Source organism: Drosophila nasuta, chromosome 3 (assembly GCF_023558535.2).
Source record: "Drosophila nasuta strain 15112-1781.00 chromosome 3, ASM2355853v1, whole genome shotgun sequence".
NCBI lineage: Eukaryota > Metazoa > Arthropoda > Insecta > Diptera > Drosophilidae > Drosophila > Drosophila nasuta.
The window spans coordinates 41,586,733-41,614,242 of NC_083457.1; the positions used below are offsets into that span (position 1 = coordinate 41,586,733).

Here is a 27,510-nt window from a genome sequence, read left to right on the forward strand (position 1 = left end):
CTATAAGATAAACCGTGTTTTTGATCATGACAGGTATGAAGTAGTTGATATTGATGACTGTCAGTTAACTCAATTGCCCTTTAGAGGCATTTTAGAGCCTGCTCGCCTTAAGCCTTGGATCACTGATGTTAATGATACAATTGCCCTTTGTATGTAGATCGTGGTCGATCTGTAGTCAGGTCGGCCGAATGTAAATATTGTAAATACTAGATTTAAATATAGCATAAGGTAACATTAAGAATTAATCGATTAAATATCTATCGAGTTAGAAGCCCGATCGATAGGTGTATCGGTCGAGCACGAGACTAAAGTGCGTTCACTATGAACAAGAACGTGAACGAGAGAACAAGTTGTTGTGAAATAAACTGAAATAAAGAAATATAAAAAACCTGACAATTATAATATTAAAAAAAACTAAGATTTAAAATTACTTGAAATTTTACAATTTTGAGAGTAGATCTCTAAACTCCTATTTCTATCCATAAGTAATATTAAAGCTTGTTAAAATTGGCTCAAAGGAACATAAACGTCTTAAGATTATGCTTCCAAGTAGTGAACGAACTTGAGTTGAAGTTAACGCTAAGATTTCCTAAGCAGCTACAATAACACTAAAATAAAAGCGACAGATTTCATTTATTGTTGTAACATATTGCTTGCTCCACTTTAGGAAGTTCGTTTCCTTTGGTTAAAGTGTTAGAAATTGGCTTAAAGAAACTACGATCAAATCAAATCAAATCAATCGATAGTTTGCAGGTTGCAGATCGTGTTAGATCACTGAGTAGCTTTGCAGAGGTTCTGTGCGATCTTCTGAATAGGATTTCCTTTGGCCTCGCTTGCCCTCAGAATTGCGTGAAGATGCAACTTTAATGATCGTGCACTGTTTGTTACCATTAGACCCGTTTGTAATAATATTGCCATGGCGAAAAAAAAGAAAAGAAAAGAAAAGAAAAGAACGGCAACACTTGACTTGGTGGACTCTTCGGTTTGCCCTCTTACGATCGTTGATCTTTGATACCCACTTGAAAGTACGCTCCAGCTTCCAGGCAGCTTCCATGCAGCTTCCTCAGTTGTGCGCCACTTGAATACGGCACAGGCAGGAGACTCTGAGAGACTCAGAGTCTGAGAGACTGAGAGACTGCTGGCGTCACCTTTGGACCAAAATAAAGTCAAAGCTCTGGCAACTTTTGGGCAGGTGGCAGGTGGCGTTGCAAAGAGTTTCATTTCATTTCTGTATTTTTCGTTGTTGTTGTTGTTGTACTTTTCGAGTTTTACGTTTTAGTTCGTTGGGCCTGGCTGGCTGCCCGCTGACTCAATGACCAGATGCTGGCTCGCGGCGGCGTTGATTGAGTTGCACCTGCCATTCGCAGAAAACAAGTAAGAAAGCTGCAAGCTGCCGAGTGTACACGACTGCGTCATACCCGTTATCCATATTAGTCACTCGTTTGTTGATCTATAAATTTAGTTATTTCTATTTTATTTAAAGTTGATTGTTGATCTATAAATAATCAATGTTTGCCATTCAATATTTCCTTATTGTGATGTTTATTAGACATGTGCATCTCTTAACATTTAGATTAAAGTCGAAATTCTTATTTTTAGATTAGGTATTGATTTCAAATTTGCACCGTAAATTGGTTAGTTTAAAATTTTTCAACGTCTGAATTCCTTAATTGGTAAACCCGTGCATCTCTAACATTTAAATTAATATGAAATCTCCATCAGCAAACATCTCTACCTTTCTGTGATATTTGGTATAGTTTTAAGAGCTATTTGGCTACTTTAGAATTGAAACTTCTCTTGGACGGACAAAAAGTGTTTGATGATGAGTGTTTTGCTTAAGGAAGTTTTCACTGTATAATGAAAATTCATTGGTTTTGGATAGGATCCACAATGAGTTGTTTAATTTTACTGTACATATTACCATTTTCAACTTATTAGTATTATTATTTTAAAAACACGAATTTAATGTTTTCTTGAGATGAAAGGGGAGTTGTCAATTACTAAATCTATATGCATATGATTGTCATAGATATTGTTATTAAATTTCATGTGACTAGCTTCTATAGTTTTTGAGATCGAGACTTTCTTATAGACGGACAGACAGACGGATAAACGAACATAACTTTGTCTTTGACTTGTGATAAGAAAATACATATTGCTTTGGGAATGCGGATTTCTTCATTTTCTTAATTCTAATTTCTTTTGCCAACAGTTTATAATACCCTTCCACCTTTTGAGTACCGGGTATAACAAGCCGAACGGCTTCTGCCAGGGACACACACAACTGGCAACGCCACTGACACTGGCGACTGTCTCTGTAACTGCCACTGCCACTACTGCTGATGATGCCACAGTCTGGGGGCAAGCAGCAAGGCAAAGCAGCGCGGCAGCTACTTGATGACCGACGCCTGACGATGGTCGATGGTCGATGGACGCGTTATTTATGTGGATTTTTCGGCTCACACAAAGTCCAAGAGTTGGCAGAGTCTCTCGATGTCGTCGTCGTCTGTCGTTGACATTTGCCTGAATTTCAATTTGATGCAAGCTCAATCCTGATGCCTACCGACTGCCGCCTGCTGCCTGCGGCTGTTGCACATAAATCTCAGGTTGCAAGCAGACAACTCGCCCCCTAAAATCTTGTCTCCTTCGACAATGACAACAATGCCACAAATTCTCCCCCAAAATCCTTCTGCACTTGACTTCTGACTCTCTGTCTCTCTTTACTCTCTCCAGCTTCCCAATCGGATTGTTGATTATGTAATTTACTTGAATTTGCATCTCAGATTCACAAATAATTAGCAGATGCACTCAGGCGTCTCTGATTATGGCTGCCAACCGAGTGAAGCGAATGTTCCTGAACTGAACCTGAGAAGGAAAATGTCACGAAAATCATTTTTCGCTTCTTTGATTTTGTGCTCTGGCTTATTTTCTGATTATGTTTAATTAACATCAATATATTCATTTGCGTATTTCTATCTTACTGTTTTGTATTTCATTTGCTTAGTCAATTATTTATTGGAAATGTCGTTATTTTGACAGCATAATATGCTTTGAAGCGTCAACAGTTAAATTGATTAAGTTGACCTTTTATATTCAAGAAAATTTAAGCTTTGTTAGGCATACAAAAGCTGCTTAAAATAATTGATAATGAGTGAAATATTGTTTTGTTGCCTACTTTTTTGGAATGTTCTTTTGTCAAAAATAAATAATTAAATGGGGTAGAAATATAAAATATGTTTTTTCTTCGAACAACATTTTCAGAATATCTTTTAGTTTGCTTGTGCAATATGCTTTAAAGCAGTTCTATAAATTTCTCTTTTTAATCTCAAAAATTGTTGCAAATTTTTTCAGAATAAATTTTACTTTGTTTGCGGAACTTGAATTTAAAAACACCTCTATACATTTCTCCTAATATTCTCGTATATTTTTCCTCTAATAGTTGGAATAGAACCGAAATATAAAATATTGTTTTTTTGTTTTATAAAAATGTTTACAATATCTTTTAGTTTGCTTGATGAACTTCAATTTAAGCAGCTCTATAAATTTCTCTTAATATTCTCTTAAATTGTTGCAAATTTTTTAAGAATAAATTTTATTCTGCTTGCGGAACTTTAATTTAAGCACCTCTACATATTCTCATAAATTGTTGAAAAATTTTCCTCTCATAGTTGAAATAGAAAAGAAATATAAAATACAAAAATGTTATTCTTTAGTTTGCTTGATGAATTTCAAGTTAAGCAGCTCTATAAAATTCTCCTGATATTCTCCCAATTTGTTGCATATTTTATCTCTCATAGTTGAGCATATTTTTGTGCAATAAAAATTGCATCTGTTTTCAAGCACATTTCTTTTAGTTATGCTAAAAATTTCCATTACAGGTATTTAGTTACTTTTCCTTGGAGCTCATTCATAATTGACCCAACCCCAAAATGAACTTCAACCTTTCCACAAGTGTTGTTTTCCTCCCCTGGGAAAAGAAAACTGCACCTAAAGCTGGCATAACAAATCCAAGTCGAATGGAAGAATGAAAATAGAAAACATTTATGGTATTTTGATTTATAATTTAGACATTTATTTTGTTCAAATTTTTGTTTTCTTGTATTTTGTTGTTTTTTCTTTTTGTTTTTATTGCTATTTTGTTGTCTTGTTCTTGACATGCACATACAATACATTTATTATTATATTTTGTGGGCGAGGATTGTGAGGGGAAAATGGGACTGTTTTTCTTTTTGTTTTTTTTTGTTCTTAGGAGGGTCACAACTAGTTGTTTAGCTTAGCTTTATTATTTGTTGTTGGGATTCATTTTTTGGCTTACGCTTTGCTGAGTGTTTTACGCTAGATTAAGTTTTGCTTTAGTTTAGTTTTGTTTTCAAGTGAATAATCGCATTTATCGATCAATATGTCAAGAACTAACTATTCGTAAATATTTAATTCATTACAGGATTTCTATGTTTGTTTGTTTGTTTTTGTTGAAAAAATGCTTGCATTTTTTTTACAATTATTTTGATTATTATGTTCTTTGGCTTTTCGGTTTTTAGTTTTGTTTTTCTTTTTTTTTTTAGGATTAATAAATATGTATGCATTTGTGTCTGCGTGTGTGTTTGTGTTTTTTGTGTGCATATTTGTTGTAATTCTGAACGCATTAATTTAATGTAATTTAATTATTGTTTTGCTGTGGTTTTTGCATTTGCGTTTTTTCCTTTCTTTCTTTTGTTTTTTTTTTTTGACTAGTGTGCGACTTAATAATATTTACAATTTGAAACAATTTGTTATACGCTACGTGTGTGTTTGTGTGTGTCTACAGTTTATTTATTTAAATAATTAAAAAGTCTATATGCTATAAACAAAGGTTGTCGGATCAAATTCATTAGGCTTTAATCGCAAATCCTATTAATAAGTTAAATGGACAAACTAAACGGTGCCAATAAATACATAATTAAAACGAAAAACAGTAAAAAATTATAAACAATGACGAGGGGGCAGAAAAAATCATAGCGAGAGTCGATTAGTTATAGTTTACTTAATCATTTCAAAGTGAGGGGGATGAGTGAGTGAGGGGTGGGGGAGGGGCAGGGGGACGGGGATTTACACGCAAAATAAATTCAGTCTTTGGTTCTATCACAACATTTGTTTACACGTTTCGGCCCGTTCTTCATTTACTCTGTTTGATTTTGATTTTGTTTTGCTTTGTTTTGTTTTTGTTTTGTTTGTTGTTCTGTTTCACTGCGTGAAATGTTGGAAAATGAAACGCGCTTACGATAAACGGAACACAACGAAAACGAAACGGAACAGAACTGAACGGAACGGAACGAAAACTGAAGCCGTACGAATTACGAATTTAGTTTTGAACTAAAATCATTCGAGTGAACTTTTTCTTTCAATTTGCTTAGACCCTTCACTTTTGCAAAAAGTCAAAAGGGTCTAAGCTTTTTTTTTTATATGTGTTTACTTCTTTGAGTACTTCTCTAAGCACTCTCTCATTTTTGTTTAACTGTCTATGTTTCTCTCCTGGTTAAATGGTTGCTATTTCGCTTTGCTTAGGACACACCCAAGTCGTGCAGCAAATGTTGTGTGATCACCTCGCCCTGCTCCTCCATCAGCTGTGCGGTGACCGTGTTGATCAGATTGAACGCAATCGCGAACACGGTAAACGCACAATAGACGCCCAGCGCCAGCCACCAGATCAACTGTTCGTACTCGCGATGACCGAAATTCTTGAGCACCAGAAAACCAATAGTCAGACCCGCCAAGGCGCCCGTCAGATGCGCAATATACGACACCTGAGGACCCTTAGCAAAGGCGGGCGTGGCAGCGCCATCAAAGTACTGTGTGTAGAGAGCATAGCCCAAGTCGCAAGACACTGTAAAAAGAGAGAGCAGAACGGAAGGCGAAAAGTCAGTAAAGCTGTTGGTGAGTTACGTAGTCGAAGCTTTCATTCTCTTCGTTTACATTTAACAAGAGAGAGAGAGAGATCACAAGCTCTCTCGCTAGTGTTGATAAACTTACCAAAAATGACCACGGAGCCCAGCTGCGTGGATGCGGACTTCATGTGCGCATAGTTGAGTGTAATGTTGGCCAAATGCGCCGCCAGCAGTGCATAAACGCCGCCACTGGCGCCCACCAGAAACACCTCGGAGTCGACGACGCTGGTGCCCAGGGAGCCGGCAAAGACGCCAGCCAAATAGATGACACCGATGCGCGCTGTGCCGTGCATCACCTCCAGGGGAATGCCGAAGAACAGCTGAATGATGATGTTGAAGCCCAAGTGGAACCAGTTCGCATGCAGGAACATGTAGCTGAAGAAGCGCCAGACTTGCAGACGACGATCGGGTCGATAGACGAGCACCGAATCGCTGGGAATTGGCACGGGAAGGCCAAAGTTCTGGGCGGGCATCGTGTAGCGGTCATAGGCGAAGATTGCAATCTGCAAAAGGGGGAACAAAATATAGATGTGGGGAGAACGTTAGTTGGGGTTGTTCTGATTTATAGCATAGTTTTTATGATAGTTGTTGTTGTTATTGTTGTTGTTGCTGAGCACGCGACGTTGAATTCTCGTGTCCCCAATAAGCGACACACACGTACACACACACACACATATACTCGCAGAGTAGTGCTGTTTAGTCCTGCCAACTTTATTTTTGGCATTCGTTTCAAACTCAACTCGCTCTCTTAAGTCGTGCTGTCTCGCTCTTGCCTTTTCGTTTAGTTTTTATGCGTTCTGTTCGTGTTGTTGTTTTTGCTGCTACTGCTGTTGTTGTAGCTTGTTTACAATCGATTTTGGGGGCGCCAGGCAGGCAGCCAGAGACGGCAAACTTCTTACGCTGTCTGCGTGTGTATGTGTGTGTGCGTGTCTATGTGTAGGATGGCGTACGTGTGTGTGTGTGTGCATAAGAATGCGCAAAAGAAAGCAGAAATTTTATCGCTTTTAGTTGGAAGTTGAGAATTTGTAAAGTTCTTCAACGAATTTTATTGCATTTTGCGGTTCTTTGATTCAATAATAATAATAAATTATCAGGCTACAATGCCATTAACTATGAGAGTGAGCTATGAGCTAAATGCGGGGAACGAGCGGAAATGAAACAGCAAAGAACAAGCGTAGCGGAAGTGAAACATTGTCTGGCAATTGAAATTTAATGAAAACAGGAATTGTTCAGTTCATTATATGAAATGAAAGGATCTTGGAATACTGGAATCGAAAACGTTCGCTTCTTTAGCTTTGCAACAATTTGGAACACGGTAATAATGTTAAGCGATTACTCACCTCAATGACAGAGATCAACAGAATGAACCATGGCCAATGCTTGCGATGCTCGAACTTGAGCATCGTCAACTCATCGGCATCCAGAGACTGTTGCAGATGACAGCTCGTCGATGTGGATGCAATGTTTGTTGCTGCCACAGACGTTGATGCTGCTGCTGCTGGGGCTGCCGCTGCTGAGGCTGACAACGTGTCGCGTTGCATGTAAATGTGCTCGCCTTGGCGAGTGCAGCAAGTGCTGCTTGCCGTGCTGCAGTCCGTGTCATAGGATGAGCTGTGGCACGTTGCAGGAGCCGCTGGAATGTCAATGATGGTTGCCGACGTCTTCGTTGTCGTTGTCGTCGTCGTCGTCGTAGTTGTTGCTGTTGTTGCTTGAGGCTCCTCTTCGTCCTCCTCCAGTTGGAGTTTTGTGTGGTTTGTTGTTGCCTCCATTTTTGTTGCTGTCTGCTATAAAAGTCTTTTCTTTACTTAACTGCAAGAGGAAGGAAAAAAGTTTATAATTAATTAACTGTGGCGAACAATATACAAAAAATCAATTAAGTGCATAAATTATTCATAAAACAAGAGCAATGCAACAACAAGCTCGAAGCAACAACATCAATTACAAAACTTGCGGCTGTTTTGTTTATAGTAAGCAGAGACTTGCATTCCCTTTCCCATTCCATTCCGTTTCCCTTCTGCTCCGTTGCCAACATGTCTGTCTGTCTGTGTCTGTCTCGCTCTGCAGTGTGTACATGTGTATGTGGGTCAGCAGTAACATCTTCTCGCCCCCTCTGACAACTTTTAGGGCCATCAAATTTGATGGTCTCGCTTGCTCGCTCTCTACGTTCTTAAGGGCGGCTTTTTTTCCCCCTCAGCAACTAAAATTAGCGCAAAAGGAAAAATACGTCACAGTTTCGTTTCGTTTTGTTTGTCTTTGGACAAACTTCACTTATGGAGGGGAGCCTAGGCTATTTTTATGTAACGTGCTCATGTAATTTTTATTTGATGCTCAAAGTTTTGCTTCGCATTCCAAGACCAAGTTTAAAAGATGCTGACATAACTAAATGGCTTTTCAATTTACTGCATACAAACAAAAAGAAACAAGGCCAGTGCCGCTAATGGCCAACCAATCAGCTAATAACCGAAATTATTGTAATTTTTCTTCAACTACAATTTACAACAGTGTATTTCTCAAATTATGTTAATCGCATTCGTTTCAATTACCAGCAACAACGACAACAACAAACACCGACTAATGACATTTTTGCTGCCAGCTGCATAACAAAAACCAAAAACAAAAACAAAACAAAAAAGAAATCAATTGAAAAAAATCTCTTTTCTCTTCGCTCGCGCCTTTGCTCTTTGGCTCGATCTCACTCATTGTGCGCACATTTGCACGCCTAAATTGACTTAAATTCTGTTTTAAGTCTGTTCCAACAATAGGCAAAAGCTTCAATGCACAACACGCCTTGCACAACACGCATACAACCACACACATGCTGACACAGACAGTCAGTCAGTCAAGTCATAAGCATATTTAAAAGCTAAGCGACGCTCACTTCCTCCCCGCCCACACACACATATACGAAAAATGTTCGATACAACTTTCAAGTCACACTCAAAAGCTACGCTCTGTTGCTGTTGCTGCTGCTGCTGCTGTCGACTGTCTCTGCAAGTGCTTGCTGCACGCACTCACTCACACAAATTTGCTTTGCTGCTGATGTTGTCGTTGTTAGTGTAATTATGTTTAGCGAGAGATATCCCCCCAACAGAAGTTCGAAGCGCACTTCTAACTGTGCTTCTTTGTACATGTTTGTTGTTGTCTTGCTTCGTTGCCTAGCAGCAGCCGAGGGCCATTGAGTATTTTTTTTTCCTTGTTTGTGTGGGGGGGGCATTTCAATATGGCACGAAATCGCAGCACGCTGCTGATTAATTAATTAATTTATTAATTTTTATTTTGATGGAATTTACATTTTTTGTTGTTTTGCGCAAGTTGTGCACCAAATAAGCAAAGAGCATGAATTGCATAGTTTTTGTGTGTTGTGTTGCCGCTTGCGTGTTGCACGTTTGCCAATTAACAACAACAAAAACAACGAATACAAGAAGTTGCATTTGATGATGAGACGTGTGCAATAAATGGAATTAAGTCGACGACGAAGTCGCTGGTCAACAATCGACAATTGCCGCCGCATAGTTTCACATGACCCTTTCCATAACTTGCAACTTGCAACATGCTGTTGTTGTTGCCATTCTTTTTTTATGTTTGCACCTTGCCACCCTTAAAAAAAAAGCGAAGAAAAGAAACGACTTGCAACTACAATTGCCGAGTTGAACAAACTCATTACGCGATGTTGCACCCCGCGTGTTGCACTCATTTCATTTCAGTGTTTTTTTTTTCCACTACTGCTGCTGTTGCTGTTGTTGCTTGTCTGCGACAATTTCTATTGCAATTTGCCTTCTCATTAAGGTCAAAGTTGCAAGTTGCACACAAATTGCTTACCTTTATTGTTGTTGCAACTTTGCGTTGTTTGTTGAAATAAATTTCTATATATTTGGTATCGCCTTCTTCTTCGTACTATCCAAAATAAATCCCAAGTTCGTTTTTATTTTTGTTGCAACTTGGCACTTTGTTTTTGTTGCTTGCCACAGTCACAGTTACAGTTGATGATGATAATTTTGAACTTTGTTTTAATGCTCATAAAATTCATTTTGAGCATAAAGCGAAATTTTTAGTTGCTTTTTCTTTTTTCTTTTCACACACACTAACACTAACACAACACTGAACACTTTGAGCGACTTTTGACGTATTTGTGGTTGTTGGTTTTTTTTGTTTTTCTTTATCGTAACGTATCGTGTGTGGCAGGGTCCGTTATTTGAATTTCGAGTCTCACGCTATAACGTTGCTTCTGTAAATTCGACTACGATTATTTCTTTTCTTTGCACGATGCTCTCGCATTCGCGTCTCGCACGCAACTAAAGCAGCTCCAAGCAAGTGTGCTCTTTAAATAGCTGGCCACGCAACTTCTTAGACACGAGCATGGGGGTGGGTTGCCATCATACAGGCAGGTGAGACGTGTATCCACGGTAAGTGAGAGAGCGTGAGCATAAGACCTCGAACATGTTCGAAGCGAAGAGGTTGCTCACGATTTGCAGTAAATTATTTAGCAAGGCAATGGCAAATTATTGGAAATGCAATACTGCCTTATTTGCTATTTGCACGATTTTATTGATTTTAAAAACGAATAGTTCAGTTTTTGGCACATTCAAATTGCAAGAGAGCAAGTTCGAAACGTTAGCAAACATGTTGTGTTTTCGTTTTCATGCCCGTGAGCGTAGCCCCGAGTATAAGAGTACGTCGAACATGTTGCAGCTTGCAACTTGCATGACAGCAGACGAAATCCGGTACTCAAAACACGTATTCATTAAGGAAACGCTCTAAGAGTTTAACAAGAAGAAGTTTGTTGCGCATTCCATTCAAACTATTCATGCCACGCGAGCGTATTAATAGCATTGGCAACTGTGTGCAACATTTGACTACAGTTAGTTGTCGCCTCACTTAAGATTCCCCCATATTCATTATGCGTAATTTGTGATTAGTCAATCCGCTTGTAATACTGGAATAACGGCAATGATTCATCGATATTACCAATACCAATACCAATACAACCATCGATACCCATACCTGACTAAACCTACCGCAAAGATCTCTTTGTGACGAAATCTTCGCAGTGCTTTCAGTTTCACTCATTGCGCTTTTGTTGTAGTTCTTAAGAAGTAATGCTTCCAAAGCTCGTTAAAATTCACATCGAGATCGTCACCTTAAGCTCTGAAATTCCTAAATTTGTTGAATGAAATATGTCGAGTTGAATGTCACAAACAAAATATAATTTTATTTATACTTCACTGATTTTTATAGCAAATTTATAAATGTATTGTTTATACATTTTTATGATTAATAAAGAAATGAATTTGTATAATAAAATTTTTTGATATAATAATCATTTTATTTCGATTATTTTTTAATAATTTTAAAATAGAAATGAATATATTATTGATTTCAGTGTGAAATTTGTATTTTAAGTAAAAACTTTATTTGCTTACCTTTGAAGATAGATTTAGATTTTTAGTTCTATTTATTTAAAGTACTGATTCCGCTTAATTTAATTTAGTAATTATAAATCAATCTTTTTGGTATTTTCAAGAAGAGTTTAATAAAAATATGTCTCAATATTTTCTTTAGTTTTTCGTAATAATTTGTGGTTTTATTTTAAAATTTACTTATTTATTTTTGTTTAAAATTCATTGAAATTTTATGATGATGAAGCCCCATAATATTCAAACAAAATGTTTCAATAATAAACTCAATTTTTTTTTGTTAATTTCGAAGTTGAAGTGTATATTGTAAATCTCTTTAAAATTTAAAATCTATAAGACAGAATTAAAAAAATCTTTATTTGTATTGAATGATGCATTAAAATTTTATGATGATGTATAAAGAAAAATTTAAATTATTAATGTAATGTAAATTATTAATGTAATTATTAATTCTAAAAGCAGTAGAAATATAAAAAATTAAAAAATTGTCAATATTACTTAATAATTTTATGATTTATTGTGAAATTTCTTCTTATTTTTGTTTTGATTGGCGTTTAAATAAATTTAAATCAAGTTTGCATTTAAAAACTGTGTGAATATTAAATGACGAATATTGAAAATCATTATTCAAACATGCTGCATTGAAGCGTGCCACATGGAGGCGCACCAAAATGCGGCAGCTGTAGCCAAAAAGCAGGTGACAACAGTTTGAATCGAAATTACGAAATCAACTCACAAATGCAAATCAATAAAGAAAGAAACATATTTGCCTGTCGTTGTTCCTGTTTTGTTTCTGAGTTCTGTTCATCTCTGTAACCCCTCGAGGATCGAGGATCACAGATCGCAACTTCCCGGTAGTCGATCGACGACACCAAAGTGGTATTAAATTTCACACCTTCGATGGCAGATAGAGACAGACAGATAGCTGAGATGGAGTGATGGAGTGAGTAAGTGAGTGCGGGGAGGATAGATAAAAATCGGTAGCAAAAATAAATATTTATACAAATTATTAGACGATGCTTGCTTGCGTGATCCGGAGGCAGCCTAAGCCCAAAGCCCAGTTCGCGGGAAAGGCAACGAAATGTTGCACAAAAGGAGTTGAGAGTTGAGAGTTGGGTTGAGAGCAGGATCAGAGGCTACGTGGCTACGTGTTTTGCATGATAAGCCGGGAATTTACACAGATTTGATAGATAAGATAAACACACGAGTCGAGGGAGTAGGAGACGCACTCTCCTCTTCTCTCTCTCTGTCTCTCTCTTGCTCTTGGTGAAAAGTGAAAACGTTTTTCACACACACACATAACGAAGGCTGCTCGGCTGAGATTTATGATGACTTTTTAACATGTGCACGCAACAGGTAAAAGCCGCACACGAAAAACTCACACACAACAAAACATTGACCATGACCGTGACCAGGCACGTCATCAACCTCTCGCCTCTCGCCTCTCTCTTCCTCTTCCTCTCCGGGTCATATAAGCATCGTAAATCCTTTTTTCCCACGTTCCCTCAGCTCTGAGGCTGGGAGGCACGTTCACAGTGCCAAACTCCACAATACACAAACTGTGACTCTGTCTCTATTCCTCTCTCTCACTCTCTCTCTCCCTTGCTATCTCTCTTCCACTCAGGTACTCATAACATCATTTGGCTTGAGGGCGTGGGCGGGCTTCCCTCAACTAGAACGAGCGAGAGAGAAACTCAACCGGGGAATTCCTTGTTCAGGTTTTGCACTTATCGTTTTTTCCCCGGGTCAGCGACAAACATGTGCTTGCCACATGTGGCAAGGCAAGGCAGGAATTTCCGCACTTGTTCCCACAAAAACGGGAAGATGTCCTTGTTCCTTCCGCTGCATTTTGCGCATTTTCAGTTGAATTGCATCGCGACTTCGCTCTGCACTTGCCAAAGTTCCGCTAAGTAATATCTCAATTTTCCCATGTCCTCTACTCTACTCTTCTCGTCTCTTGTTGTGTGTTTTTCCCAACCACTTGCTAGCTGCCAGGATCTAGAGATCACGAGGGGCGCGTCGCATAAGAGGCTTCCCAGAAGTTGACTAGGTGTCAACGCGACATTCCAGAGCAGGCAGGTTGTTGATTAACGAGGCGATGATGAGCACACGCTGCGTATGCTTAATGTGTAATAAACGGAACAGAAACTATTTGATTGGAAGCGAAAATATATGCAAGGGAAAGAAGGAAATATGTAATATGGTTGAGGTTGTCTTACGCCAATTTTTAAAGAACCATCAGATTTGAAGTTATTCAATTGTGTAATTCCTTCGAAAATACATTTTGTTTTTAGTCTTCTTTATTTATTTATTATTCGTATATTGAGTTCGAATTGAAGCAATGAACATAGAAAAATGTTCTTTCGTTAAATTCCAATATTAAGAACTTAAAAATTATTATATTGTTTTATATTAAATGAATGAATTTAAATAATGGGCAGTAAATATATAAATAATTATATTGTCTTATAGAATTAAATGAATTAAAATAATGGACATTAATTAATTGTGAAGAAAATATAAATTCTAAATTTAAATGTATAGCAAATTCATTGCTAATAATAATATTTATAATATATTCCATTTATTGCGATTAACTTGAAATTCAAAATGAGGAATTTGTATAGTAATAATAATCACAATTTAAATCTTTCTATATTTTTCTATATATTTTTAATGGATTATTAACATTACAAATAATTATAATTTTGTAAAGAAATTGATAGTATATAGTAAAGAAATTATAAAATCAATTATTCAAATTTAAACTAGACAAATCATTAATGTGATTCAGAATGAATTCTAGAATTTTGGTAATAATAATGAAAGTTATTTCTAATTTATACGATTTTGTGTGAATGTTGAAAAGAATAATCATCATAATCTAAGTAAAACACTTTGCAGTTTTGCTTTAGAAATACGTTAGTGTTAATTTTTATTATATCTATTTTTTTTTTAATTATGTATAAATATGGACCATCAGAATCCAAATTAATCTAATTTACTATTTATTTTGAATGGAATTTCAACTTGAAACTGATTCAAAAATAACTTAAACAAAAAGTTATTCAGTATATTCTTTATTAGACTTCTGAATATTCTTCATTACACTGAATAATTTTTTAGATCACGTGAGTTATTCGTTTCTATTTTTCGAGAAATTCTCACGAGTCGCGCATCCTTTTTAATGGCCTGATCTGAGCCTTCCTTCCGATAACCTTTTCATTTTGGCCTCCACAAATCTGTTTATTTGCCTACTTTTGAGCAAGGTCAGTTCGTTAGCCAAAAAAAAAATGCTGCTCTTTGGATGTCTTAATAACTGCCTTTGCTCCCATTTTGTTCGTCTGTTTGTGTCTAGCCAAGTCCTTGAATCAACAAAACTGAAACAAAAGCGTTGTCCTTCGGTTTTTGCTTTTGGCCAAAAATGGAAGTCGGCTTAGATGGATTTGGCCGTTGCCTGGGAAATGCCAAAAACTAACTCGCCCTCTGCTCTGCATTCAAATGTCCTTTTTAACGTTCGCATCTTCTGTTCGTCCTGTGGCCATTTTCGTGTTTCGCTTGGGGGATTAGGATGCACAATAATTTTAACAATTACTACTTGAATGCAATGTTTATGTTCAATTATTGTCGAAACTGACCCGACTCGCAGGACCTTCTCTCGCAGGACTCCCACTCACTGTCTCTGTGTATGTGTGTGTGTGCATTGCAGTCCCGGTTGCAGTTCATTGATTGACATTTTTATTATGCATATTCAGTGGAACAAACTCGGAACTATCCTTTGCTTCCTCAGGCGGCAGGATGTCTTCTCCTCTCTCTCTCTCTCTTCGCTCTTCGCTCTCTCTTTTGCGATTTCCTTTCTCGCTCTGTCTTTCATAACAATAAATTTCCAATTTGTCTTTGGCATTGGCCGTAATGACGTGCACAAAGGACCTTAATCCAATAGATAAATTTGAGAATACTGCGTCTGCCTGGCGACCAGAAGAAGAAGAAGACGAAGTAGAAGATGTCCTGCGACGAGTCCTTGATGCTGTTGTTGTTATGCGGCGGACAGTCTCATTACTTTGCCATTATTATTATGCTCGTCTCTCCCCCTTTCGTTCTCAATCAATTTTTCAATTTGATTTCCAATGCCAATATACAATTGGCTGCCACCCACAATGTCCTTGCTCCCCCCTTTGGAAATCCTGTGGTCGCTCAAGAAGCAATTTGCATTTTGCCAACCAGTTGAAGCTAACTTACATTCTTCTCTTCCCTCCTCACCCTTCAAATGGAAATTTACTTTTCTCGTAATTTGTGCATCGAATTAGTTTCAGCTTCGATTTGAATTTGAATTTGAACCTTTTGCTTTTGCTTTGAAAAAGGACATGCCTTGTTTACATTTCAACTGCAGTCGAGTTCTATTTTTTTTTCTCCTTACTTTTTTAGGTATTTACTTTGCCATTATTTATCTGCCGTACGCTTGGCAAGTTTCGTACAAAAGTTCAACACATTTTTGATTGCAATTAACAATTTACTTCAAGCCGAATGCAACTCGAAGCTGTGTTGCATGAGAAGTCAAAGCAAATGGCATAGAAACTCAGTTTCAGATTTGCATGCCACATATGCAACATTCCACATCCATTTGTCTGACCTTAATTCATTTTATTCGCCTTCACTTAATCCTTGAGAGACTTCAAGTGCTCTGCTCACAAAATCACTAAAACAAATGCAAATATTTTAATATTAACAATATTGGCAAATAATATTTTACACAGATTTTCGTTTACTTTTCATTTCGTTTTAGTTTACTTTGCCAATTTATATACTTCAGTGCGCTGCATTATGCTTAAAGTCCAGATTCCTTTTAAGACAATTTCTTTGCATAAAGAAATTTGTGAATTTTTAGCTTGCTTTAAATAATTGTTCAAGGTGAACTTCACTCTTTTGAATTTATTCTATTTTTTTAGAGTACATTTCTCTTTTAGTTTAAAACTTTTTCTTAAGAGCCTCCTATTTAATGTAAATTAAAGTTGTGTTATTTTGATAATATTTTAATCACTTGTTTAACTTTTGAATTTTGACATTTGTAGCAAAGTGTCAGTCCGAGATTTATTTAACAAATGAGTCAATTTATCTTTTAGTTCAACTTAAACATTTTTCTCAGCAGTATTTGCATCAATTTTAATGTCTATTAAAGTTGTAATAATTTCATATTATTTTAATATAACAAATAAATATCAAATTTTGTCAACTTTAAATAACAACTTTGCAACTTTAAATAATTGTTCAACTACATTATGATGAATGTATAGCATTGGTTTGTTTTTAACTTCAATTTCTGATTTTATTTAAAAAACAGTAATTTTCTCTTTCTCAATTTAATGCTATTTAAAGTTCAATTTAACTAAACATTTTCTTTAACACAACTTTATTATGTATTTTACAAAGAAGTTATTTTGCGCATTAATTTAATTTGAATAATAAACATATATATTTAATTAAATGAAAGAGTTATTTTGTATACAGAGGATTATTTAGAATAATTGTTTCAAGTTCGTTTACGTTAGTTTCATTTTATTGTAAAGAATTCCAGCGTAATGCTTACTTCTGATTTATTTTTAAAAAGAGTCATTTCGTTTCTCAGTTCAATCATGAAATTTAAACACACATAGAAATGATTTTATCATTAAAGTTAAATATTTATTGAGGTTGAACTAGATTATTTGAACTTTATTAGAAACATTTTGCATTGCATTATTAGAATTTTAGACTTATTTTGATTAATAATAATATTTGGAATATTTTACATTGAAGTAAATCATTGAAGTAGTCATAGAAGAAGTCATTAATGCATTATATAAATTTATGAAGAGAGAAGTCATGTTGTTTTTTTTAGTATTTTTCTGAAGTTTGAATTTATTATAGAAAATAACTAATGCTCATGATTGTGATGCCAATAATTTGTCATGTAATAATCTATCATCTTTATAAATATTTCATAATATTTTAAATTTTATACCCGCTACCAATAGAGTAGAAGGGTATTATTAATTTTGGCTGACAATCTGGTATATTTTGAATATACTACTATATTAATATATAAAATATAACATTCGGTATATTATTAGTATTTTTGCGGTATATTCATTTTATATACTTTTATGTTTTGCTTTTATTCACAATGGGTATTGGGTATCTCACAGACGAATTTAGAATGTTTGTGAATGAGCAATGATGAAATATTTGTTTCTAGTTACATACGTATGTTATGTAGTTGAATTAAATTATTAAAAATATTAAAAAATGGTGATTATAACTGCGCAGTTAGCTTGTGCAAAATGCATTAAAATAAGTTATTTTTATCGCTGACAAGGCTTAACCGTACTCTGAGTGAAAATTCTTCCGCACCAGCGACAATGTTGACAGAAGCCAGAAGAACATATTAAAAACGCGGTCCACGCTGCGCAGAGTTAAGTTATGATGGGGGGAACCGCAGATGCCAACTTTCAACTCTGCCCCTCTCTCCACTCTCTCCCCTCTTGTGGGTCAGAGAGTTGTGCACTCGTTGCGCTAATCAGTTTAGGGGCACTTGTCCACTTTGGGGATGCTTTGGTTTTAATTACGCGGCAAAAGTTGGATTGCAGTGCGAAAGCCGCGTTCCGTGATGGTTTATACCACATTCCTCGTTTTTTTTTTTTTTTTTTGCTGGTCAGCATCCACTCGGTAGGAGCAACTCTCCAACTGATTTTCAGTTAGTTAAAGTGCTGCCAACACATTAAAAGTGCAATTCATCCGGCGTCGTTGCCCACACATGGCCAGCTGTGAGTGTGTGTGTGTGTGTGTTTGGCAAAAGGGATCTGGGGCAGAAGCCAGGAGAGCAGACCAGAGCAGCGACATGCTGCAGCGCTTGAAGCTCAGCAGGAGCTGGCGCACTAATGAACATTTTATTGCAAAACTTCTTCATTCTGGGCGGGATGAGAGAAAAACTTTTGGTGCTTCTCTCACTCGCTCTCTCTCGTACTTTTGCAATTTGATTGCATTTCATTTCATTTTTAGCTGCAGTTCACTCTCAAGGATTTGCCAACGGAAGCTGTCTGGCCAATTTGAAATATTGTTATGCCAAGTGGACGCCCGAGACGCCAAGTGCCAAGTGCCTCGACTCCAGCAATAACTCAAACTCCTTCTCCACGGAATGCAATCCTACTCATGGCTTAGGCCAAGCCAAATCCTTGGAGTATTGCACTTGTTTGGCCTCCTTCGGCACCCCATACTGAGTTGGACTCGAACAAAAAAAAAACCCTTTTGGACCGTCTGGCGAGTGTCTAGTGAATACTTTCAGACCTTCAGACACTCAGACCGAATCGCAACTGGTTTGGAAAGTTCCTCAGTAGCGTTGACATTTGCTTTGCACTTGAAATCCAATACGCATCCACAATGTTCATTGGGTAAATACTCAGAGTAAAGTCGAACTCTCTCCCCTTTTCGGTTCGGGTTCGGGGATTCCTTTTCAGTTCAGCACTCTGTAATTTCATTTTAATTTGCACCCACGGCGTGAACTGCGCGACACGCTGACCGCTCTAAGGAAATGGATATCCTGTCCCCTACTTGTTTGCTAATGAAGTGCAAGCTTGACTTGGGCTCTTGGTTATCAAATATTTTTTAATTACGGATTTGCACAAACATTGCTCCGAGGGAGGAGGGAAGCAAATGTGTTCATCATCTAACATTTTCCAAATAGTTTTTCCCCATTTGACCCGACATCAGGCATCCCTCGTCTTCGGTTTCATTTCACTTGGAAATTGTAAAAGTTGTGGGCAAAAACCTACTTTTTACGAGTTCAACTAAAACAAAAACCAAAAAAACAGAAAAAATAAGTAAAAAGCAAAAAGGGTTACGGGTTTCAAGTTTCCAATTATGCAAGTTTTAATTGCTTGCAACATCTTTTTCGTGGTATTAAAATGAATTATTTTCAGTTTTCAGTTTTTCAGTTATGCAATGGAAAGTAATTAAAGGAACATTTACGAGGGAGAGCTGTAATTTAATGAATGTGATATTAATAGTGCCATTGCTTGTTCTGAGGTTAATAACTGCGGTGAATTTAATTATAAAATACCAATACTGATACTGATAGTAAATTTATAATTCATATTTAATTTAAAGTTGGTACTAATTTAGTGCCAGTGATATTGCCAACTAAAAGTATTATTAATGCTAATGCAAATACTATTGTTGGTGCAATTGTTAAATTCTCATCTAATAATGAAAAATTTAATGATAATGGTAATACTTTTAGGCTGATACATAGACTATAAATTAATGATTGTACTAATATTAATAATTTTTCTAATGTTAGCTGTTAGCGAAAGTAATATTAATGCAAAGGCTAATGATAAGGCTGGTGATAATATTATAGTATAGTAAGTGTTGTTTTCATTGTAATTGCATTATTGGTTGGATGGCAATGATAATAAAGTAAAGACTGATAAGACTAATATATAAAGCTATGCTAATACATATTAAATGTAGTGACAATGATATAGTTAATGCTAAAGCTAATACAAATACGAGGAGTAATATAAAAACTAATGATGATAATGTTGGTATTATTTTAAGTGTATTAATTGTAATATAATAATGGAAATTATAATAGAAATAGTAATGGTAATGCTAATGCTAATGCTAATACTAATACTAATGAAAGGGAAATTTGTAATTTTAATGCTTAAACTAATGATAATTGGAATTGGCAAATTTTCGCAAAATATTAATTGTGATGCTTTTAGTTATATCAATGGTTTCGCTCTAAATGTAAAATGTTTATCGTAATGATAAAGCTAATGCTTATGATCCACAAAATAATAACTTGCAGTTCTTCAACTAATTTTTATTAAAAATTGAACATTAGTAATTCTGACGCTCACAATGCAAAATGTTGATCATAATGACAATGAAGTTAAGACTAATACAAATGATAAAACTAATGCTAATGAAAGGTAGAATATGAATTTCAATGCTAAGACATTTAGTTGTCTTAAATCTTTACCCAAATATTCAGTTTATATTAATGTGAAATGCACTGCATAATGTTTGCCGTTTGCAATATAATAATCTTAATGATATTGATACAAGTTGAATTAAATTGTATTTTCGTAAGTGACTTTAAGGGAAAATTCCTGAGTCAGCTGCAGCTTTTCCAGCTTTCCAAGTTGTTTCCTTATTCATGTGTCATGGATATGGCATGAATCGACTCTGACTTCTCTGTGGCCAGCAGCACATCAATTAACAGCCCTTTTATGTGTGGGCCAACTCGAAGGGCTGACTGACTGTATGACTCTCTCTCTGACTCTGACTCTGGCTACCTGCCATAAATATCATATGCACCTGTTGGGCTGTCGTGAAAAATCCAGCTACCAGTTACAAGATTACCAGAGGGACGAACTGCCAAACTGAGAAAGAGTGAGAGAGAGAGAGATCCAAAGTCTCCCGGCTGCCAATGATGGATTATGCTGTCAATCTCTGGTAAATTGCTCGGCTTAAGGCCGCATCATCGTGCACGTTGCCTGCCTGCCCCATGTGGCACGTGCTTGCAACGCAACGCAACGCAACACTCCCCCCCCTTCGTCTGACCCTGAAGTGATGCCTCGACAAGTCGTCACTTGAAGCTGCAGCGTCGTTGTTGTCGGCATTCATTACAAGGAGCAGGCGGCTAATTGAAAGCTGCATTCACAAAAATTGACGGCGGTAAAATGTGAAAAACGTTCGAAAGTGGCCGCAGGAGAAGAAGGCGATGAAGGTGGCGAGGAGAGTAGCTGGTGGGGAGGGGAGGGGAGGGGGCTGAAGTGAAGCTGACAGCAGGCCGGTTGGCAGCTTGCCGTGAGCAAAGTTATGTAAAAGGGGGGAGTCGCAAAACGGAATGGAATGGATGCCCGAAAAATAAAAGCCGAGGCAGCTGTCGATTATTGACACTGCGGTCGAAGTGGAGCAGAACGCGCAAAAGAGCGGGAGGAGGAGTTAGAGGAGGAGGAGGCAGGTTGTGGCAGGAGGCAGGCAACTGTGTCGGAAGCAGGCAGCGATAAACTGCGCCGCCAGATGCTGCAGACGCAATGTTGTTGCCGCAATGGGGCAATTACAACACGCGACGCCAGACAGCGAGACAACAACAGGTTGAAAACACCGAACGATACCCGACAAAAATTCAAACCGAAACCGAAACTGAAACCAAAAATCGAAACCGAGACCAACAAAGAGAAAAAAAAAACCAAAAAAAACTGGAGCCTCGATTTGGTTTTTGTTTATCGTTGGCCCTTTTTGTCGGTTTTTGCGCTTATGTTTTTTTTTTCTTCGTCGATTTTCGTACTTTGCTTATGATTATTTTTGTGAGTTTTTGTTTTGCGGTTAATAATGAACCCCGAATCGGTGCGAGACTCGATTCAGTTTCCCTATGTATTGGCCTGGTCAAGTCCAGTTCGCTCCCCTAACTATCAGCGCGATAATTGCCGGTAAAACGCCTCGCTTGGCCTTTTAAATGCTGCCTCTCTCGTTTTTTTATTGTCTTTCTTTCGGTTGTTCATAAAATTGTATCAAAATGCAATGAAAAGCCTTTCTGCTCTTCGAGGCTTTATGACTATTCAGCGAAGTGTGCGACAGCAATAAATTAATGCATTCAGTCCATAAATATGCGAGTCCTTTTCATATTAATTCATTCAAAAGCTTCTTTTTCGGAAAATCATTTTCCTATAGTACATTAATTTCTTTTTAAACCATGAATAGTTGTGTCCTTCCACGGAATTTTAAGTTGTAATGTTCAGTTTAAAGCACTTTGATTAATGGCTTGCAATACACATTTGTTAACTATATATATTTCTGTATTTAACAACGCTTAAATAATAGTTTGAGCAATGTTCACACTGTAAATTGTTTTATATTTCCTTTAATTAAATTTTAATTAATGTGCCTTTTTGGTTTGACAAATTCTTTAATCGCGGATTGGAATGTTACAATTAATATCTTGATGATGTCAGAATGAAATACTTTTATTATCCCATTTTTATTGATGCCTTAATTGTTGTCATTAAATTTACATTATTACTATAAACCATAATTAATAGCTGCTGCTAACTCGAAATATTTATAAAGTGCATAAATTACTTATCATTTATTAAACACGATTTTTCAAATACTTTATTATTAAGTATCCTAAACTTCAAATTCTATATTTTAGGTATAATAAAAAGTATTCAGAAGAAACTTAAGTTTTGTATTTAAATTTAAGTTAATAAAAAATGTTTGAGATTAAAATAAACCATTTGTATGTTACATGTAAATTAAGCTGTCACATAGATAGCAGTAAGTGTGCTAAAGAAAAAATAAATATAAATAAATATATATGTGAAAATGTTTTACTAAATACAATATTTAAAGAAGTTTTATGGTACTATGACAATAATTGAAAAAGTATTACTTGTAGCAATAGGTTTAATAAAGTAAAATTTAATAAAATAATAGAAGTATTTATTAAAAATATGACTGATTTTATATAATTCTTTTTTTGGTAAAGGACTATTTAAGAAATTCTTATTAAATTAATTATTTAAAGTAGAATAAATAATATGTTCTTGAATAAAATATTTTAAATATATTCTTTTTGCGTTCATTTATTTTATTATAAAGTTAGCATTTAACTACAATTAAAGAGCTAACATTTGTATTTTTCTAGATTTCTGGTAACTACAATCTTCGTCACTTTTAATTTAATTTTTTAAGGCAATCTAGTTAACTCAAGACTTTATTTTCAGATTAAAAAATTTTGAAATTTACAAGTTACTTTTTCTTTAAAATAAATAATATCTGTAATTTACAAATTTAGTAAATATTATAAGCCGACTCATTTTGTTAGCTGCATAGTTAAGCGTATTTCAAATTCGACTTGATCATTTTGGACTTTATGTTTTTCTTAAATTGTATGCACTTTTTTTAGTCGAAGCTATCGACGTTCCGGCTGCCCTTTTTGCTGCTGCCACTGCAATGAGCCACAAATTGCAGCTGCCACACGGAAGCAAGCGACGATGCGACGGAGACGGAGACGCTCACGAATCCGCAGAGCACGCCCGAGTAAAGCACGCGCCGCTCGCGACGATCGTCGACGATCCCGATGCCAAGTGAAGTCCAAGCCATTGACCGTAGCGTTCTGCTGCTGTGGACAGCGCCAGACAGAGAGAGAGGGAGAGGGAGAGAGTGCGAGAGAGAGAGAGAGAGAGTAGGCAACTCAATCAGGCAAGCAGACAGGCGGCTGCAATTGTGTTGCACCTGCCTGCAATTGCAGCGGCCAAAAGGGGCGTGTGTCGAGAGGGGCGGAAAGGGAGGGGAGACAGTGTGAGAGAGCGGGGGGTAATTAGTAACAGGCCGTTGGCTGAATCGCGTGCTGATAATAATATTACCCAAAACAACAACAACAACAAACGCTAATATGAATTTATTTGGTTTTAAAACGCGTCTTCACAAATATTTCGAAGGGTTGCGGGCAACAAAAGTAAACTAAAGTAAAGTAAAGATCGGTTTGCCAAACTCAATTTTGCGTAATAATTCCACAAATCGGTTTAAATGCATTTCCCATTTTCACAACAGTTTTGGGATTGAGAATTGAGCGAACTCACGCTGTGTCATTGTTTGTGCTGGCTCAGTGGAAAATCTCTGTTTCATTTTTGTGTTTTTGTTTTTTTCAAACAGTGTTTGGCTCACGCGCTGAGATTTGTCATGGCCTGACCGTGACACACATCCGAGCTGAGTTTTCCTCTCCCTGAACGGAGCCCGGTCACGTTTATGAAAATGGAAATTAATTCGCATTAAATTTTCGGGTCTCAGTATCTTCAGTGTCTGTTGCGAGTTTTGTGTATCCGTGTCGCCTCGTCGTATCTGTGGAATTAGCGACGCTGTCAAAGGACACGTTCATGCATAATGCATGCTCATTCCAACTGTGTGTGTGTGAGTGTGTGTGTGAGTGTGTGCGCAAACGTGTCATCAACAAATGGAAATTGGCCCGGTTATTTAACAATTCTCTCATTCAACGACAACGACTATCGAGCATCGACCATCGAGCATCGAGCATCGTGTGTTGGGACATCATGTGGTGCCGCAATAAGAAATTTGGTTTACGCCTCGAATCGAACGTGAAAATTATCAGAGAGACAGAACGAAAGTCCGGCAAAACAAGAAAAGAAAATCGACACAAACCCAAAAATTCAGCTGCGCATTTTCAATTTGAAAATTGCCAACATTTCAGATGGCCATTAAGATTGTGTTTCTGCAGATGAGTCACGAGTTAAGTCCAATTGTCAAATAAAATCGGGCATTTAAGGATAATTTTCAGGTTCATTCTCTCTTTTTGACTTTTTAAGTTAAATGACACATTTTAAAATTCACTTATGTATGCATTTTTTAATGGCTTTAAAAGTCTATCTTGTTGAAACATCTTTTTGAGGAGTGATTTTTTGTTAAGCTTTAACTTTCCTGGTATTTTTATTAACAAGATATTTTATATAAGATTGTTTCTGCAGATGAGTCACGATTGTCCAATTGTCAAATTAAAGTTCAGCATTTAAGGATCAATGCGAATCTCTGTCTGTCGTTGGCTTGTTAAGTAACAAATTTAAGAATTTCTTTACTAATGCAATTTTGAATAGTCTGCAAAGTCTTTTTGTCGTGGAAGCGACTTTTAGGGACTTTTTTCAAGATTAACTTTATTTGAGTTTTTAAAAGTCTGTCGAGATATCTTATATATAATTAATTTTGTTTTAATGGAAAGTCCATTCCATTGCATCATTTCACAAATAAGTTTGTCGATTAGAGTACTTTATATTTTTATGAATGGCTTTTAATAGACACAGATAGTTTAGATTGATTAGAATGATGAATAATGATAAGTTACATTATTTCTTTGTAAAGATTACATTAAATATATGAATGAATAAAAAATATCTTTTGCTTTGTTTAATTCATGAGGATAGCATGCAACCAAATACCCACCACTCTCAAAAACTCAATGTAAGTGTATTATAAAAAAAGCCTTACTTTCATTCATTCAATAAACAATTATTACATTAAGAAATTGCTAAAATATATTTTAAAATAGGTTTTATAAACCATTAGTAATATGATAATAAAAGGTATACAAAAATAGATGCTTTTTTTAATTTTGCAGATATTTTATTTCTTACTGTAGAATTTTGATCTTGACATCATATTATCATAATTCAACAATATGTTAATTTTATTATTGAACTTAGCTAATTTTTTCCCGTGTGTATGTATTTAAAAGTATCTCAGTCCTTTCTTCAAGGAAAGGAATACACTGAACTGAAAATAAATCCATGCAGTTGTCTTAACTATACCAAAAAGTTTAATAGAATCGAATTCAAGAAAAGGAACTAACTTTGGTCAAGAATAAACTGCTCCAAGGTATGCTGAAACATATGCTAAGAATATTTGATACCCAACCGTGTAGTAAACATCATTAAGAACGGCACCTCCTAGAATGCAGTCTTATTAATGGAAACAAATGTCTTGTGATTGGTTTTGCATTTTAGTTCCTGGAACTCGTGTGTTCGGCACGCTCCAAGATCCCAAACTAGATGCCATATGGTCACTATAGAGAAGAGTCGAGAGACTTCTGAGGAGGGCAGCGGTCAAGCGAATGGCGCGACGTCGGCGGGGCAGCAGTCAAATTAAGAAAGCAGTCAGGGTCCAGGACCTCAATCAAGGTAACAATGCTCCTTCCTCTGCTTCTTGTTGCAAAGGATCAACAGCAGCAGCAGTAAGGCAGCAAGACAGCCGTCATAACAGCGTCAAAAACTAATTTTCATTTTGAGAGGGAAATGCGCTTGTGTTGCAGGGATAAGAAGTCTTTCTCTCTCTCTCTTTCACTCTCGCTTGTTTTGGGTTTTGGCATCTGTTGCGGCAGCCAAATTAAATGCACAAAATTATTGAAGAAACACTTTTCATTTCGGAAAAGTGAAAAGAGCGGCCAACTGTTGTATCGTTGGCCAAGCGATGCAAATCTGACAGCATCATCATTAGACAGCGTCCTTTTGCTGCAGCTACTGACTGACAACTGACACAGATGAGAAGGACCTCCTCCATTCTCCCTCTCCCTCTCTCTCTCTCTTTCCCTTATCCCCTAAAAATAATCGGCGAATGTTTCATAACAAATTGTGATAAGCACGCTCCTTGGGGCGTCCTAGACTCGACTCGACTCGACTCACTTTCCTTCACTTCACTTTCGTTGCCACGCGACCTCCAAGTGCAGCAACAGCTGTGGACCACTAGTTTTGTTCCTGTTGCATGCCACAACAATATTGCGCCATATGCCAGCATCACATATTCTTTCGGATGGATGCAACATGTGATGGGTGACAAGTCAGAATCTTGTCCTTTTCTTTTTTTGGACTTGAAGCATTTTGCAATAAACATGCATGTTTATGAAAGCAAAAGGTCGCTGCTTCTACTTTTGACGAGCCAAGGGAAACATAAAATTGGTAACACGAATCTGTCAAGGATCGGATCGGAAGAACAGCTTGCAAGGAACGTGGCTTAGAAAGTGAACGAAGAGAAAGGAAGGCAAAGAAAGAAAGAGTATTATCTCTAAAGATATCACATTGAATTTACTGACAGTACTTGGGGCTTAAAATGTTCAAAAACCTTTTTCTCAATTTTTTTCTGAATTTGTGATTACAAAATTATATATTTAGCATTGAAATCATTTGAATTCCAGTGACTCGCTTTCATTTCATAATTTCCTAACTTCTTAAAACTGTCAACAGATCTAATGAAATTTAATATTATTTCTTTTTACTTTACTTTCTGATGTGATGAACAATTTTCTTATTCAAAATTTGTTTCTTTCAGTTCTATATCAATGTCATGTACTAAATTTTTTAACATTTCGATTAAATGAAATTTATAATAATTTTTCTAATTAAACTTTTTCTAAAGCTGTCAAAGTCTCAAATGAAAATCTATGACATTTTGGCGTTAAATCATAATTTAGTAAATTGGGTGAATGAATTTGTAATTCAATGTCAAATTTTCTGATTTTTTTGACTTCGAGAATGTTATACATTCCCTATTACTTAAATTGTTAATAACAATGGTAATTACAATCTCTAAAACTTATTGTAAAGTTGACAAAACAAATCAAATTG

At 36.3% G+C, this 27,510-nt stretch overlaps 2 protein-coding genes and 2 long non-coding RNA genes across 4 annotated transcripts in view; 2 read left to right on the top strand and 2 right to left on the bottom strand.

Moving 5' to 3' along the window:
- Positions 1-27,510, top strand: part of LOC132791160 (N-alpha-acetyltransferase 30A) — a 45,377-nt gene that overhangs the window by 11,433 nt on the left and 6,434 nt on the right. The window lies entirely within an intron of this gene.
- LOC132793259 (uncharacterized) lies at positions 615-1,608 on the bottom strand. The gene is made up of 2 exons (XR_009633102.1): positions 1,419-1,608; positions 615-1,354 (listed from the first exon to the last, which is right to left on the bottom strand). It is a non-coding gene; the product is annotated as an uncharacterized LOC132793259 (long non-coding RNA).
- On the top strand, positions 1,236-2,974 carry LOC132793258 (uncharacterized). Its single transcript, XR_009633101.1, has 3 exons — positions 1,236-1,374; positions 2,213-2,606; positions 2,734-2,974. It is a non-coding gene; the product is annotated as an uncharacterized LOC132793258 (long non-coding RNA).
- On the bottom strand, positions 4,041-10,219 carry LOC132791062 (protein rhomboid). Its single transcript, XM_060799843.1, has 4 exons — positions 9,741-10,219; positions 7,262-7,730; positions 6,007-6,424; positions 4,041-5,860 (listed from the first exon to the last, which is right to left on the bottom strand). Exons 2-4 carry the CDS (start codon positions 7,688-7,690, stop codon positions 5,538-5,540), a joined length of 1,170 nt encoding a protein of 389 aa, XP_060655826.1. The 5' UTR covers positions 7,691-7,730; positions 9,741-10,219; the 3' UTR covers positions 4,041-5,537.